The 18008-nt window shown below is 37.1% G+C and overlaps 1 protein-coding gene across 5 annotated transcripts in view; it reads right to left on the bottom strand.

Moving 5' to 3' along the window:
- The window catches only part of HBS1L (HBS1 like translational GTPase), a 65550-nt gene extending 47922 nt beyond the window's left edge, over positions 1-17628 (bottom strand). The window contains exons 1-5 of one of the 5 annotated variants that reach the window (XM_041125104.1): positions 17465-17560; positions 16548-16611; positions 14020-14085; positions 11905-12042; positions 9302-9496 (exon numbers count right to left, since the gene is read on the bottom strand). In XM_041125104.1, the coding sequence (XP_040981038.1) occupies positions 9302-9470 (169 nt within the window). In that variant the 5' untranslated portion in view covers positions 9471-9496; positions 11905-12042; positions 14020-14085; positions 16548-16611; positions 17465-17560. The other 4 variants (XM_041125102.1, XM_041125103.1, XM_030021196.2 and 1 more) reach the window with 4 other exon arrangements.
- Between the last annotated feature and the right edge of the window lie 380 nt (positions 17629-18008).

The following is an 18008-nucleotide window of genomic DNA, read 5'->3' as shown; positions in this document are numbered from 1 at the left end:
GTTTGTTTTTTCATTTAAGACTCCCAGCTTCACTTGTCCATTAACCACAAAGCAGAAGTGATAAAAGTTATCTGTTAAAGCACAATAATCTGCATTCTGACACTTTGCACTAGGAAGCAACTGCCATCACAGTGTCTATCTGTAGCATAAAAAGACAGAAGACAAATGAGTATTTGTCCATGGACTGAGAAACGCCCATCACTCTGAACCAAAACCAAACCTTGCTACATTCAACTACGTGAAAAGAAAAAGCCTATTACATTAAGTCACGTTGTGGTGATGTTCATGGGATTTTTGTTTATTTGTTACTGGTGTAAAGCAAAAGTTAAGGAAGATATTTATACAGGAGAGGCAAAAAAAGAACTCTAGAAAATTGAAAGATTAACAACATTAACAAAACGCAAGCTAAGTACCTACTAATTTTACTTCTGGCTTGTATTCTTGAAACTGCCCACACTGTCTTAATAGCTATGTCAAAAACATAAATACATGCAGTATTAATAAAAATCACAAATCAAAAATAAATGCCAGTGAGGAAATACCTACTTCTCTATTAACAGCTGCAAGCAAAGTAGTATAGTCCAACGTTTAGAAAATTAGACTTAAGCTTGAGACCTGCGCTCTATTCCTAGATTATCTGGCATATCATGAGTAAGGCTTTTCAACTTCCTGTGCCTTACTTTCAAATTTGACTCTTTACTGTGAAGCTTGTTTCTTACTAAATATTTATACATATAGCCCTATAAAGGCCCTGGTTTTGGTGCTATTCCTGAAAAATTACCATAAAACAAAATAGCTAGCACTCCCACAAAGACAGCTCAACTACAGGAATGACTTCATTAAAAATAGACTAGATTCCCTGCTACCCCAACAACAAACACGCTCAGTTCACAGTAGTTTTTATTTCCTGCAAGGACTGCACATTTACAGACATCTGACCTCCTTCTTGCTCATGCATCACTAAAATCAAAAATCTTAGTGTCATAAAGTGGTTAACAATTCCGTTAATGGTGCCTGAAATGGAATAGAATCTAGCTCACTCACCAGTATCTGTATTTGTTCTGCAATACTAACACAAGCAAAAAGAAATGTAGTTTAGCCAGCAAAAGCAAGCAGAAATGAAACAAATATGTGCAGAATGCAGATCCTTTTGACTGAGGGTATCATTTTTACATAAGTATTTTTTAGAAATTTGAACTTTAAGAGAAGTTTCTCAGAGAACCCATAAATATTGGCTAAATTTCATCAAAAATCCTTGCTTACCTTGACGATAGTGAAAGCAAACTTATTACAATAGTGCATTTCAAATTGCAATCTCTGAACATCACTAATACCCACTGCTGAGACAGAAGCAAAGGACTCCTGAGAAATGCTACATGTATCAAGAACATGTCACTGGTTAAAAAGAAATTTATATTAAGATGTCATTCTTTGACTTTATGGACAAAAACACTCAAAATAGCCAACTGAAATATTAAAATAATGTCCATCTTTTTCAGCTATTGTCTCCATGTACTGACATGATTATGAGTAAATATTTCACAAGCAACTCTTTTTATAATGAGAATATGGAAATTTTAGAGAAGAGTAAGTCAATTTTCACTTCTTAAGCCTTCATAAATCTGTAATTCTTAATAAAATGTTCATGAGTTCTCTTTCAAAATGTATCATTTTAATCTCTGCAGACTACAACCATTTTACAGGTTCTAGTCATCTTCATTTTATTACTAGAAAGTTGTAGAGAAGGGCAACGGGTTATTTTCTAAAGGAATCCTACCAACACTAAGCATCCAAAACAATTATTTGACCAACAAACCACTGACATACCTCAGAAGTCACTGACTATTGTTTTTAAGTATGCAATGTAACATGTCCACTTCCATGATGACATAGATACCAGAAACCCATGAACCATTTCATAAGAATCATTCATCTCAACAATCACCTAAAATCACAAATTGCAATTAGCTTTTACTTTTGGTAAAAATATATACTTCAACAAACAGTCTGTACAAAGGAGCAACTGATTGTATAGTACAGCAATACTAAAATAGAGACCCATTCCCACTGAACTGCATTAAGATAGCAATTTGGGAAGAACAAAAGAGCTTGCTTCAAGAAATAAATAAATAAATAAATCACCATTGACTTTGATTTTTGTTTTATCACATTGTTTTCTACTGCAGACTAAACAAACCAGTTTTACCAAAAAAGTTTCTCTTACTTCCCCACAAAAAATCCTGTAAGGTCAAAACCATTAGCACACACAGAAGTATAGATAACTTGGACTAGTGGCATTTCCTCCTCATTTAAATGGCAGTTTGGACACAGTGAATTGAACATAAAATCTACTTAAGAGTTTACCAGCTGTCTACACTTCACACAAACTAAAAAAGGATGCAAGTTATCCATAAAAATTCAACTCAATTTCCAAAGAAACAAAAAAGCAGAGAAGCACCTCCTTTCAGCACTTTAGGAAGTTTATTTTTACTGCATGAATTACAATGTGATGAAATTTTTGCTTTGTTTTTTTTTTTCTTCCAACCACAATTCATAATCAACATTTAATACAAAAACGTTTTGACAACTTCGAAAAGGTGAGCACTTTAGATTTGGAAGAGATGTGAATGATTGTGTGTATAACCCTAAACTACTGCCCTTGTATAAAGGCACTGTAATAAACTACATACATTTCATAAAGACAACATATATCCTATCTTCATACCAATCTTTTATATAGCTATTCATTTTTGCAGTAGTAGTAGTTGCTTTTTAACTTTTTGCAGAAATGTAGATTTTCAGAAATTGCTGATTACTGAAAAATGTATTTGAATGACATGATTAGAAGAAATAGGGCAAAACACAAAACTGCAAAGATTACCTCACTGTACCAGTTAGTCTCTTAGAAATAAGATTTTGAAATACTATTGTGCAACAGTTCCAGAAATTCAAACAGCTTGCTGCCTCTGAAGCTTAAGATCCTGAGAATTGTCTGAACAAGTCCATGAGAAATTACTCATATAGTTATTTCTGAACAAAAAGTAAAAAACAGGTATGTGAAGTTTTAATCCCATGGGTTTTTTTAAATTTGAAGCTTGTGCTCCTAACATTTTATACTTTTCTCAAAAGTGTTTTCTGTTGTAATTTACAACTAGCTAAATATAATTACATTAAATCACATCCCAAAGGGTACAAAACATGAATTGTTTTTGATATCCCAATGGGGGTTATTATTTTCCTACACTTCTCATACTTTGACTTTCAATTTGCCCTCATTTCCCAAAACAAGTTCAGATAGAAATCAGCTAGAAAAAGGAAACCTAAAAGAGAAAATGGAACAGGTATTTAGAGACATTTTTAAGAATGCTGATTTTAAGAAATCAACTGTGGTAGTTCTAATTTCTACTGTAACAAAGAGCTTGAGAATTAACTTTAGACAGTTGCTTTTTTCTTATTTCACTGATGTCCTTTCCTTTTTAAAATCCAAATAAGCTTTAAAAAATGCTATCAAAATGATCTAAAAAAAAAAATTTACAAATCCATTTCTAACCACAGGCAAACTGGAGCCTCAATATGGTATCTGAAGACACACTACTAGATGCCAGTTTTTGCCTTACTCTCTCCAAAGGAATCTTCCATGGAAAGAAGTATGCCCATGCAAACCGAGACAAGAACTGCAGCCTGTTTCCACAATAGATACAATCATTACAGAACATTCAATCATAACTCTATTTTTGTCAGATAAGTTTACAAGAAATTGTAATTAAGTCAGTCCTTTAAGAATATGCATTTTATTTAGGTACATAAAGCAACGTCCGGAAGTCAATTCTGTATTAAAAATATTCAGCAGCCACTTAAAAATTATGTACAAAATAAACTTAATACAAAATATCCTAGGAGTATACAGTCTGAATACCAGAAGTAGTATGTCTATGTAGTTTAATATTGTCTTTTTTATGTCCATATGCAAACACAGGCACAAGTACTTTGCAATGTTAATATGTGAATTCCAAAACAAATAACAAAATTAACCCGTATTAGACAAAGATACACACTAGATGCGAAATGGGGGAAAAAGTTATATACATACATCAATAAAATAAGCTCACTGTGTTAAGCATAAAATAGACAGATTCAGTTAACAAGAATTCTAACATTCATTAGGCAGAAACACTTCAGTGCAAAGGCCAAACACAGATTTGTTATACAAAAATGCCACATACCATAATATCATGCAGTATCCTAAGACAAACCCGTCATTATGACACAAACCCAGTTCTCAGTAAAGAAATTAAGGAATAATTAAGGAAATTATTAAAATACCCGTTTCATTTAAAAAGCAAATACAGTAATACATTACCTTTTGTTTATAAAAACAAAACTGTTAAATTTTCCAAGCATGGAAATAAATAATCTCTGCTGAAAATTAATCGGAATACAGGTTTATCCACCACTTAGGCACCTTCTGCAGTGCTCAGCCTGCAGGTCTGTACTAATTCAAGGCTCACTTCAGGATTCAGGTTTGCAAACTGAAGAAAAATCCCTCCCTTATCCCTTATACAGTGAACAGCATGTATTGCTTCTTCAAGACCACTAACAACACTGAGAAAAATGCAAATGAAAAAGTATTTATATATGAAAATCTAGCTACCTAACAAGATCCAAAGTTGTCTACTAAGGTATCAATCCCACAGCAAGATCCGCAATAAACACATAATGCTCATGCCCTTTGGCTTCAGTCACTTGTTCGAACTTTAATCTGCATGAAACCTATGGCAAAACTGAGCTCCAGGTACTACACATTGCCACCTACTACTTGTACATACTTTCCAATGGAATCCATAGCACACACATTTAGGTATATGTCCAGTTCAGGATCCAAAATTTTTAAAAATGCTAAGAAGTTTTATGCAAAGAAGAGCAGCCAGGGGAATGGGAAAACAGACCAAAACCAAAGAGAAGTTCAACAAGAATAAGAGAAAAAATTCAGAGGGAAAACCAAAGCTATTCAATGAAAATTTAAAAAAAACCCACATGTATTAGAAATCTCTACATACGTTAATTAGGGCCTCAAGAGTATTTGGAACATAAGAAAGCGAAACCACCTAAAAACACACCAGGTATGACGATGCCAAACTTTGCACTAACATTTTACTTTTAAAAGTTAGAATTTCTCTACTAGAAGAATACACACAATTCTGGAAAAACTGAACTTCACTTATAAACTCTCCAAATAGAACATTCTGCCTCAGTGGAAAAACAGACTTGGCCTTTTATGCAGTGGGAAGTTAATATTTGGACTAACTACAGAGAAACTGATCGCTGAAAAGCATTTCATATTGTCCAAAAAGCAGAATTTGCTATTAAGACTAATTAATAAAACAACCAGTATACAATCAGTACCAGCCAGACTTCTACAGGAAGTCTTCTGAGGAAATAAACCAATTATGCTCCTGCTCATGAACTTATCAGATCATAGTATGTACACTGGATTGTATTATTTACACTTCAATGCTTTAAGGCACTCAAAATAGGTAAGGATACAGACAGCTGGATTAACATGTCAACTAGAACATAAACACTGCAGCACTGTCGTTATATAAAATTTTTATTAGCAAGGGTAAGAAACATAAATTTCATTCAAAAGGTCAGAGGTCACACTGCTCATAGTCCTAAATGACAATAGCATCAACCAGACAAACAAACAAAATATACAGAACATGGAATTTGTACCTGAGAGCACTGGAAGATGTTTTATTTTTTATTTAGAAACAAAATTGTAGTGCAACCTGAAGTCAGGAATAAACCTAGTTTTTGCCTTCTTTTTGATGTAACATGCTCAATAAAAATTAGATTAAAACTAGATGAAAATTGTATCTACTGTTTCATACTAGCTGCCAAATTTAGCATGAATAAGTGTATGGCAGTATATGAACAAACATATTTTTCTAGTTGCAGCAGTACCTTTATTGCACTTCTTGCTGTTCAGCATCTAAAATACTGACATTGACACTGGAAATATATTAAAAGTAGTAATGTGTAGTAAAAGGAAAATTGAAACATACATGCAGTTACTAATCTGACTAACAGGGGCACCACAATCTAGTAATTATCAGATAAAAAAAATAAATCCAGAATGTCCTGATTCTGATCTTCCATCTAAAGATTCAAAGTAACAGCAATGGGTGCAAACAGTAGAAGAGACTATATTTCCATTACTAAAGGAAGCTTTCTTAAAAACAGACAAGAGGCAGACACAAACAGCACTTACGCTTTGCCCAAATTTTTTTTCCATTGAGCAAAGACTCTCATGCTAAAGTTGAAAGAATTGTTATTCCAATACTTTTCTGAAAGACTTGAGAATAAACCATAGAATGCTAGTGAAACTTCTCATGAAATACATGCAACAAGTATATGCTTACAAAATAGCTGTTTTAAAATTCTGAATATCATGTTTTGACAGCTGATTGAAGGGGGAGAGCACACAATTTTAATTGCTTGCTCCCCTACAAATTTGGTCCTATCAAAAACTATACATGTCCTACCACAGCTAAAACTGTCAAAACCTGAGGTTAGTGAGGCTTTTAAAAACTAAAGGTATTTCTGTTGTAATAGTATCAGTATAAAGATAGAAGAGAATAATGACATTGACTGGAAATATCAATTACAAGACTAGCAGTTTAATAACATACCTTATAAGAAAATCTAACTTTAAGAACATTTAATAAAACAGTCGTAATACAAACTAAGGTTCCCACTCCCCAAACTGTACACCATATAGCACAACTAAATTACTTTACAAAATAATAATTCAGTGTTCTTCCCAATGAACTGTATCTTCAATACCTAGAGATGTTTCAAGAAGTCTAGTGGTGTTTATAGAATTTTGTACATACAATATCTACATACTAAAGTTCAAGACTTTGCAAAAGTTAAAAATGTTAAATTGTAAGTGAAAATTAGGCAAAAATAAAGATACTCAGTGCAACAGCTTAAAAGTTCACATACAAATTTGCTACCAAACAGTGAGAACTGTAACATGTCAGTTAAAAAAATAAAAAAATTCAATTCTGTAGTATAAATAGGTCCTATATAATGAATTTTTTTTAATATACCAAACTATAAACATGATTTTTTTTTTTCTTTTTGCACTACTGTCTTGTAAAAGCCCTTTTTTGGTTAGCTTTCACAATATCATCAGGAGAAGCTGATTTGAAGTCAAATGGTGTTATGGTTATTATAGGACCAGTTTCCTTAGGTTTTAAGTCTTGTACTTGTCTACTGTATAGGAAAGCTTTATGTATACCAATTGTGCGCCGCTTATAACCTTTTGGAGGATAACGGAGACACAAGGTTAAAGCAAAAGCTGACGGTCTTGCACACAGCGCCTTCATCCATGAAAGGGACAAATCCTGCCTCTTAGGAATAAGCCCTCTTCTGGGTTTTTTATTTGTTTTGGCAAAACCAGAACATTTTCCTTGTTTTTCTTTTAAAAGTTTAGTTTCAGGGCTTAAGATATTTGACTGTCTCACCACATTTTGTTCTGCAGATACATCTGCATTTTTTACAAGGACACTTAAATCAATGTTGGTTCTTTTAGAGGGCCTCAATTCAGTTACACTGAGCATGGGGAAGTCTGTCTGTTCTTGAGTTTTATCTATTTCGATAGTCTCTGCTATTAAATCTGAGAGTGATAAATTCTCAACCTCCTTTAGTGGAGAAACTTTAGAGAGGGCTAGAGAAGACAAAGATCCCGTGAGCTCTGGCATCCCACATGAAGTTTGGGGTTGACTTACTAGTTGTGATAATGGTGAGGTTCCCAACTTCATATCAGTGAGACTTGCTATTGACTGGGTATAAAGATCAGTCAAAGAATAACAGTGGCTAGCACTGCTTTCCTGGTGCTCCTGAAGTAAGTCAGCCAATGATGTACTTCCAGACCTTAATACTGGCAAAGCAGCCATGTCTGAAGAGGGGCTTTCTTGTTTTCTACTTTGCACAAGTGAAGAAGAATTTTCAAGAAGTTCATTCTTCCTATTTACAGCATGACTGACTTCATTAGCAAGAGCCAATTTTCCTAAAGTACTTGTTAAACATGGAGGACTGTAAAAATTTGCATTACTATTACACTCAGAAGGACTTGAGGAAACAAGAGGAATGCTGTCTTCAGGACTCAGAGAATCACAAACCACATTCTGCATCAGCAAGGATTTCAAGTCCTGTGTTTCATTGGATTCCAACTTCTTAAAGGAAGAATTTCCAGATGGGTTACTTCCTATGCTAAAGTGAACATCTTCACTGTCAGGAATCGAACTTACTGCATTAGCACTTTCTGGTAGTTGATTCTCTGCCTGTTTATTCACAGGTTCACAAAACGATCCTTTACACAAATCATCACTGAAAGAAGATGACAGAACAAACGAAGGGGATTTCAATCCTTTCCTTTCAGATGAAGGTATATTGGATTTTTCAGCATTAAGGAGCATTTTGTCATTTGTAATTAAAGAGTAACAAGCTGAACCACTTTTGGCTGTCAAGTTTCCAAACCCAGGTTTGTTGGTGTTGTCAGCAACATTTTCTACTGCACAAGAGAAATTGTCTGTATCAATGCACATTTCCAGAGAACAAAGTAAGTCTCCTTACCTTACAGTAGCCAGTAATTTTCAGATGGAAGTGCAGTCACAATGAAATGTCCAATTTTTTTTAAAGTAGACAGCAGCAACAACAACAAAAAAAAAAATCAAGAAACATGAAAAGGCATTTAATTACTAAGTGTTATCCGAAGATATGCAATGTTCTACAATTAAATTACAAGTATATACTGAAATACCTAAGAAAATTGAAGAATCAGCAAAGAATGCCAGTAAAGATTATGAACATTTAAGCATAAATCAAAATAAGTTACTGTATAGACGCTCCCAAAAAAAGGGAGGTATTAGGGATGACAGATGTCAGTTCACCAAACAAATAATGGAAGTGCATAAAACTTAAAGACATTGTCCAACTTTTAGGACATGTATTCATTCAGCTAAGTCAAATATTAGAAACCAGAAATTTACTGTGAAGTGCAGATGGTTGCAGTTTGAATTTAAGCTGACACTAAGGTTTTATTTTGACTTCTAGCTCAAGAAAAGCTACTGTTTCCTTTAAATGTTTTTAGAACACAGAAATAGAAGAGTAAGTTGGTCTTTTTTTAATTTTCTAATAAATGACTAAGGCATCTTCACAGCTTGTAAAGCCAAAATTAAACTGTACATAGAAATTAATCATCTTGAATGTAAACAATTAAATAGAAGTATACCTTTTGTTGTGTTTCCTACAATCACAGCGTTCTCATTCTTGGTCTTCACATTTTTCTTACTGCCTTGTGAAAGCACAAGATCCAAAGCCTTCTGTACATCAAATTTACTATCCAGTACTGCTTGCACCATTGTTTGCTCTGGTACAGACTCTGCCAAAACTTCTCTCATTTGATCAAGGCATGAATTAAGACGGGCTAAAAGAGACATATTACTGTTACAAGCTGCACAAAAAAGTGTCTTAAGCAGCCTAACCACTAGCACCACACATCTGATTAACAAAAACAGAAGAAAAATATCACAGTAAGAGATAAAACCTTTAGAAATTAATTTCAATCTCACTTATTGCCATGATAAACTTTGCCTCCAAACCCTGCAGAATATTTGACTAATTTCAAATATTGCTATAAGGAACATATCACTGACTGCTACTTATTAGTCTATAGAAGTATTTCAATATTGAGATTTTATGTTGTAAAATTAACTGTCTTCACTGCAGAGAAGTAATACAAATAGTCACCTTAAAATTATTCAAAGTAATTTAGTAAGTCAACATGGAATCCCATTGAACTACATATTTTCAGTGTTTACAGATGCTATAATTAATACCCAAAGTAAAACAGCATTTTCGGGGGCCTTAGGCCTTAACAACGGAAAACTCTGGATCAACACACCAGGTTTGAAACTACCTGAAATCTTTAACTTTCCTAAAACTGTAATACATTTTTTGGCTGATAAAAATCAATTTTCTTTGGAGCATATTTCTGCAACTAGTATAAGCCTTGACTAAGATAAGTTTCTTAAGTCTTGACTTGCCGCACAAGAGACTGAAAATTCACCAGACTGTTACTCACTGGAAGTAGTGCGCTGATCAGACATACAAACACAAGAGAACAGAAGAAAATCTTCCTGCATATCACAGTGTCTGCCAGTTCAGGTTTTAGAAAACAGGAACTGACCAACAGGAAGACGACTACAGATTCTTTATTTGAACACCTCCTCAAAGATGGTGACATTTAAAGAACTTTGCTAAGGGAATTCAACAACACAGAATTCCAACTTCCCCAAGGTTACCTAAATCAGCACCCTCAACCCATAATCCAAATAGCAAGTCAAAGTTCCCCAGACATTTGCTCTGCAAAACAAGTACTGGTAGAGCCCTGTACATTGTGCTGGCTGGCCATTTTATTATCCAACACTCAACAAGGACAATCTTGACAAACTCTTTGCAGACAGATTGACTGCAATCAGTAATTTTGTATTAAAGGCCAACACTGCACACTATACCAAACATAACAGGTCTTGTGGGACCACTGCTGTTTTCACAGTAGAAATGGTTATTTCTAGGTTTCTTTTCCATCTTTTTTTAGTCCAGAATATTACTTTCCTTCTTGTTTCAATACCAATTCTTAACTGATTGAGTCTGTCAAAAGCATTCTGAAAAGCCAGGGCACCGTATTGTTTAGATCACCTGTAGCAACATACTGGCTGATTCTTTCAAATTGCCCTCTACAGAATTATTTCCTGCTGTAAAAACATGTATATTACACCCCAATTTATCATATTTACCCATATGTTTATGCATTAGGATAGCTTCTTCCCATTTACTTGACATGGAATCTAGACTGTTTCTATTCTATCTATTGTTTCTGAATTTTCTGCAACTTGTTTTAAATACCAAATTTCATTCATGCTTTTTATTGTCTATTCGTTCACCAACACACTTTATTCTGAGTTTATCAACACTTTAAAAATAACTCGGATTATTTCCAAATCATTAAAAACTAAGTTAACTATTAATACTTAGGAAAGAGACTTGTGAATCTTTTTCACAAAACATGTAATTAAGCTACCAGGCAGAAGGCAATCCCTTCTTCAATAGTTCTCATAGCATGCTTGTTGGAACAGTTTCCAATATTCAACAGTAAGAGACCTTGCACACTGACTCCTTTGTTTGTAAAACAAACAAACAAAAAAAACCAGACAAAAAAGAAAAAAGGCAAGTATTTTTTTCCCCAACCACTCAGCTCAGAACTCGGCTTGTAATGTGGAATTCACAGCTGCAGGACTGAATGGAAACCAAAGAATTCAAAACAGGGTAAGAAAAGATTGTGGAGGATACAGGTATCTAAAGATATTGGCTACTGTTTCAAGGAAATCCATGACTTCGAAAACCTCTCAAATACTGCTAATTGCCATAATTCAAAATGCAATACAAGCAAAAGATCATTCTACAAATGCTCTGTTTCTAATACTCTTCCCTAAGCATCCGTTTGCAGAGTCAAGCCCTTGAGCTACATGGATGCTTGGCCTGAGCCAGTACAGCTGTTCTTATGTCTGAATTTCATATCAAATCTCATTATTTCTAATAAGAAACTAGGAACATATTTCAATGTATGCAACCAAGTTACAAGTAGTATACAAAAGGTAGTTACGAACTTGAAGAATCACCACTGAAGCTATGCTCGTGAAGGGTGTTGTTCTACAAGATTATACAACTGTGAGCAGTGTCAGTCAAGTAACAAACATTAATGTAAGACTGTTTTAGTAAGTCCTTAATTCATAAAAGAGATTGTTCTGAGAATTATTTATTTTCTATAATTACCTCTATCAACTTCAGTCAACTGATGATTGGATGTAAAATAATCAGCAGTATCATCTGCACCTTCATAGCCATATTCTTCTTCTAATGGCTCAGCAAATGTTGCTGGTTTGTCTCGTCTGGAGTAGATAAATTGAGCTGCTGCATTAGGTAAAAAACAAAGTATTAAAAAAAAAAAGTCAAACCTTTTTTTCCTCCTTTAAAAACAAAACATATCTAAAGGGGAAAAAAAAGTTAGGATGCTGACCTGTTGCAGTGGTTTGGTGGGGGGCAGGGTGCAGAATGGGATACTACTGTACAATGACTACTAGCTGAAGACTGTACAGAGCATATATCACTTCATGTTAGAATATAAATAAGTCATCATCACAGTGAAACCACAGGCTACGCAATATCCTTGTATCCATGTAATGCAATAATTCTGCAAAGTTCAGTACTCAAACAAAAGAATATACTACAGGTTTGAAAAATAGTATTTTCTATACCAAATTACCATCTATGGCCTAATGTCTTCAGAACTTTACTCCACAATTATTTTTTTTTCACCTCAGTTACAAGTTAAAAAAAAAAATAGCATGAAAATATTTTGCTTTTACAGTATGGCACTGTCAAACTACTGATAACAATTTAATGGAGTTAAACACATTCTTCTCTTCTTGGAATTTCATTAGAAATCCAGCCCATAAGTTAAAATGTATATTCACACAAAACTTTAAACAAATGCCTAATTCCACTCTGATTTAGCCACACATTAAGGCATATATAGATAAAACTTCTTGCTGAACATGAGCCCCAGTCATTACATACTCTCAGAAACGTACAAAATGTAAACAAATTTCCTTATGTTATGTAATATTCTCCCCAGCTCTGAAATACATACTGAAAGCATATGTATACCAAGAAGTTAAGGAGTATAGCCTTAGCAACTATTTCCCAAATGCATACCATTTCATATTCAATCACCATAACTGAAGCAATATTGGAAGACCGCTATACAATCTACATCGCATTATTTTATAAATGAAGCTTATGTAAAAAGAATTGTTTGGAAAACTACTGTGCACAAGCAAGAATTAGTTTTGCAATGTAGCAGTTTATACTTGATTAAAAAGTAAACACATTGCACATTTTCATCACAAAATACAAGCCTATCTTAATTCTTAGAAAAGGACTGAAAAATTCTAGCAATTAAACTTAGAAATTGAATGCAAGACAATCTGAATTTAAATCAGGGCATGTGACTACATATAATAAAAACATACACCTAAATTTGCTTATGTAAAATCAACAAGATGACAGAGGAACAGATTTTTAAAGACCTAATTAACTCAAGTACCTGTGGCTAGAGGTCACAAACTACATCACAGTTGCGGTGGATTTAGGTCCAGCCTAGTCACCTGCAGCACAGCTTCACATCAACATCAGCCATACTATGTCCAGGGCCTACTCAGGTCTAGAAACACTGCCACCAAATCTGGGGAAACCCTGAACTGATAATCTTGCTAGAGATTTGACTGGAGAACACAACCTAATGGTTCTACAGTTGGGTTGAATTCAGCTGGGCTAGGCCCCTCCAATTACGTCTTACCTGAGCACACAGCATCACTATTTTTACACCTACTTTGCAACATTACAAATGCCAGAAGACTTATTAGCTCCATATGATCTTGCATGAGAACAGAAGCCAGCGAGGACCAGTGCTGCATCCAACAATAAGACTCCCTTCCCCACATTTACTTAAAGTTGTGTAAAAGACATCAACTACCAGGTACAGAATCACAACTCTTAAGCCCTGCTAGATCCTACTAACAATTTTAAAAGATACCAAATGTTTCAAGACTACCAACACATTCCCATAAACCAGATTTTTACATTATCGAGTACATTCTGACCATCCAAGATAATACACTTGTACAACTGAAGATATGCCCAGTTGTCTAATGTGACTTCCAAAAGTACAACAATGCTTATTAACACTACCTAACTGACTTTAACAGGATTACGGCTGCTAGGCACTTTTGAAAAGTTTCACTAGCTTTTAAATATTGTTTTATTCTAGAAATAAATATCAGAGTAGGAATCAATGGACAATGCTTATATGCAATCATTTGAACTAACCTGTTGAAGGAGAAATGCAATAATCATCTTCTACTGATTGGCCATACACATCATCATCTTCAAAGTCTATGAAGCAGAAACAGTAAGATTAGGCTGCACAGTTTCTAAATACTTCAATATTATAATTGAAAGGGTAGTTTTTACACAAGGTTTTAAGAAGTTATGCATCTCTAGTATTCCAAAAGTGCATTTAAGTACTGTTTATTTACCTAGGTAAGAAATTCTAAGTTACAATAATATCATTTTAACATTTAATACTCTATGCATTAGGAAAGCTGAAAATTTTCAAGAGCTGCCATGCTTCACACCTCCTCCTTCAGCATCTCCTTTGAAAGGCTGCCCTCACAGTCCAAACCCAATTTTCTACAGTTGCACAAATCTTTACCCATGGCACTTCATACTTCTGCTTGACCTCTCAATAGTCTTAACCACAGACAGTTCAATTACAATCTCTACTCCAGCAACTCAGGATCAGCGTTGCTACTCCATACCTACCTACTTCTCAGCTTGCTTCTCTGGTCTATCCTCAGTGCCATCTACCTTTCAACTCAAGTTCAGCAAGCAAAAACACAGTTCACAATTACCTTTGAATAGCAACATTGTTTCAGCCAAGAAGCAAGAATCTTATACAGTTACTTAAACATAACCATACACTGTCTCCATTAAAAAAAAAAAGTATCAGGAATCAGTTATCAGGAAACAAAAAGAGAAAGTAAATTAGCCCCCCCCCCCAATCCTAGTATTATGTGAATCTTGAAAAAAAATTTCTAATTTTCACTGCGTATTAACAAAATACATGAAAAAAGTAATGAAACAATTTTACAGATATTACTGCATACACTTGCCAGTTTCACAAATAACATGTACTGTTTGTTGTTCTAAAAGAGCGAGAGAAAAAAGTAGCTAACATAAAAAAAAAATCTGCACTTTGATACCAACTTACAAACATTGTATCCATCTATAAAAGGCTCAGAATTTGGGGCATGAAAGGTTCATTTATCTCTCAGCAAGGACCAAGAAAATCAAAGTAAACTTAATTCTATAATCCACTGTAATTTTCAAAAAAAGTGACAACCAAAAGCAGTGGCTAAAAGGGCTGGCATAAGTCTGTGAAAAGTTTAGTGAAAGACCCAGGAAGCTACTTTGGAAATTAAGTACCACAGGATAAAGGAAACATATTAAAGGCTTGTTTTGGTTGTTTGTCTTTAATAAAGGAGCATATTGTTATCTACTTTTTGACCATGTTGAAAAGAATACACCGTCTCCTGCTTCCATGCTAGGACCAATTAACCTATAAAAAGTCTAGAGAAGAGCTGTACGTTTTTTTCAAGGTAAGAACACTTTTTGTAGTTTGGCCAATACTTGGAGAGTGTCAAGGAGAACTCCAAGATGATTTCTGTGAATGGTTAAGATTCACAGTTAACAGTAAGTGAAATCAAGGTAAGTCTTGGCAGTGTGCATTACTTCAATCACTTGTATATCCCATAATGGTTTAACTTCTAGCCTAAGAAAAAGATATCTCAGTGAAAATGGCTCAGCTTGCATTGACCATTAAAATAATTATTTAAAACAACAGAAATTACAGAGAATAGAGTACAAGCCACAGAAGCATTCCACAGTATCAGCAGCTGTATCACCAATGTACTCTCAGCTGGAATATCACATTCTGATCACAATACCTCAAAAAGGAGAGAGTGGAAATAGAGTATGGTCAAATAAAGGCCACAAGATCTAAGGCCTCAGAAGCCTTCCAGGAAAGGAGGCTAAAAAATACTGCAAATATTTACTTAAGAAACAAATAATTGTGCCAGACAAACCATTGCAGAATCCTAAGTGGCATAAAAAGTACATATCACATTATATTACATAAAAAAAGAAGACACAAAAGTGTACTTCATTTGGGACAGAAATCATTGTATGTGACTACAAGAGTAGTATATGGTGTAAGTATAGAGATCACACATATACACACTTCTAATTAAACCTGATGTGTAATGCAACAGTAAAGTTTCAAATAGCAATAGCAACTTAAGCCTCACATGGCTACAGTGAATTACTATGTACCTCAGCAACCTCATTAAAAGAGATTGTAATGAGTGTACAAACACCAAAATGAATTCTGCAGATTGGGCACCCAACTTCACAGATGACAGAGATTCAGTTGAAATCAACACTTCAACTAATCTGCGATGAAGAAAATCTCCAGAGGATGAAAGAACGAAACAGTAAAATCCCCAATCCAGTCTAAGATTTTGCCTCTATTAGGTAAATTTGCACTAGTAAAACCTGCAAGGTAGGCCACACAGATGTCATGGCTCACACGGATTTACATGACTTCCCCAACAATTCCAAGATCACAGTGCAAAACCCAGTCTGTGCTACTATAATACGCACACACGTTGCACCTGTCCACTCAACAGCAAAAGACCAGAGGCAGACAGAAGTATTTCTTGCAATTTTTGTATATAATCTGACAAAGCAAGGCAATAAAAATAGCTGCTGCCGTACCAAAGGGTTTTTTAACATACCAAAATCAACTGGAAGTCTGCTCTGTCCATTTTTCCACAGCTCAAGCCAATACAGACAAAACCACTGAGAAAAAAGGGTGCAATTCACAGTTTGCCTAAGTAAATGGGAAAGGGCACAAAGAAAGCTGGAGCACTGCAGGTCCGAGCAAAGTTCTTATACGAGAGCCCACTCGTTCCATGCAAGCTCAAGTAAAATATGACAGAAAGGTGTCTGAAAAACAGGTTTTTCCTTAGATGCTCAACTCCATCTTTAACAACTACGTTTCTTCTACCAGGAACAGCTGTTGCCTCTTATCTATTATTACGGGCGAACATCAGCAAGGACTTGCTACAGTTAGACTGGGAACACAACCTTCTAAGCTTTACATGACTAAAGAAGGGCGGGTTTGATGCTATCGAGGCCAGTTTTCAAGTCACTCCCGCCCGCCTGGAAAGCCGTCAACTTCGGCAGCTTAAGGCAACGCAGGTAAACCCTGCCACGGCTCGGCCTGCGTGCCAGGCCCGCGCTTTCCCCGGGCGGAAGCTCCCGGGAGCCCCCGGCAGCAGGACGCGACCCTGAAGGACGGCGGCGGCGCGGCCACGTGCACCCGACCCGCCGCTCGGGCGGGAAACGGCGGGGGGGGGGGGGGGGGGGCGGGGCGAGGCCTCGCACGGAGCCTGGTCCAACCCCCGCGGAGGGGAGGGGAGGGGAGGGGGCTGCTTCTCCCCTCCCACCGCCCTTGACAGCCCCCCGCGCCCTCCCCTCCACCCTCCCGCGGACACCCGCCGCGCACCGCCGCGGGGCGGAAAGGCCCGCCGGGGAAAGGGGTGCGGGCCGGGGGAAAGGGGGAAGGGGGGGGGGCGCGAAGGGACCGGCGGTTGGGGCGGCGTCCGGGGCGGCCCCTGCAGCTCTACCGCCGGCTCCTGCTCGCCACTACCTTCGTCGTAGTTATAGCCTCGGACGTTCCTGTGCCGGGACATGATGGCGGCGGCCGCCTCGGTCGCCCGCGGTGGCGCTGGCGCGGCGGACCTAGGGCGCCATGTTAATGTCCGGCGGGCCCGTCGGAATCCCCCTGCGCAGGCGCGCCGGGCACCCTTCCGCCTTCATTGCGCTGTCGCGCATGCGCGGCTTCTCCCGCCTCGCCCGGCCGCTTCCTGGTCGGCCGGCCGAGCGCCCTAAGGCGCTGTCGCTCCGCCCCTGCGCCCGGCCGGTACCACGTCAGCGGCGGGACCGGCCGAGGGGCTGGGGCGACCGCTGGGCGCCAGGCCTGGGCCGAGCGCCGCGCCCTGCGCCCCCGGCCTGCTCGGAGGCTGTGAGGGAACAGCCGCTGCGCACCGCGCTCTGGGAGGTCTCTGCGCGAAGCCTCCGGTGGCTTCGTGCTCGGCCTGGCCCGGCCCGGCCCGGGGTAACGCCAGTAGGCCTCGCCTGCCCCCCCACAGGGAAACATCCCCGTCTAAACAAGTGCTGCAGCCGACACTGAG

This window comes from Aquila chrysaetos, chromosome 8 (assembly GCF_900496995.4).
Source record: "Aquila chrysaetos chrysaetos chromosome 8, bAquChr1.4, whole genome shotgun sequence".
Taxonomy (NCBI): Eukaryota; Metazoa; Chordata; class Aves; order Accipitriformes; family Accipitridae; genus Aquila; species Aquila chrysaetos.
Note: the sequence above shows the minus strand (reverse complement) of the source record. Positions and strands in the feature narration are given on the sequence as shown.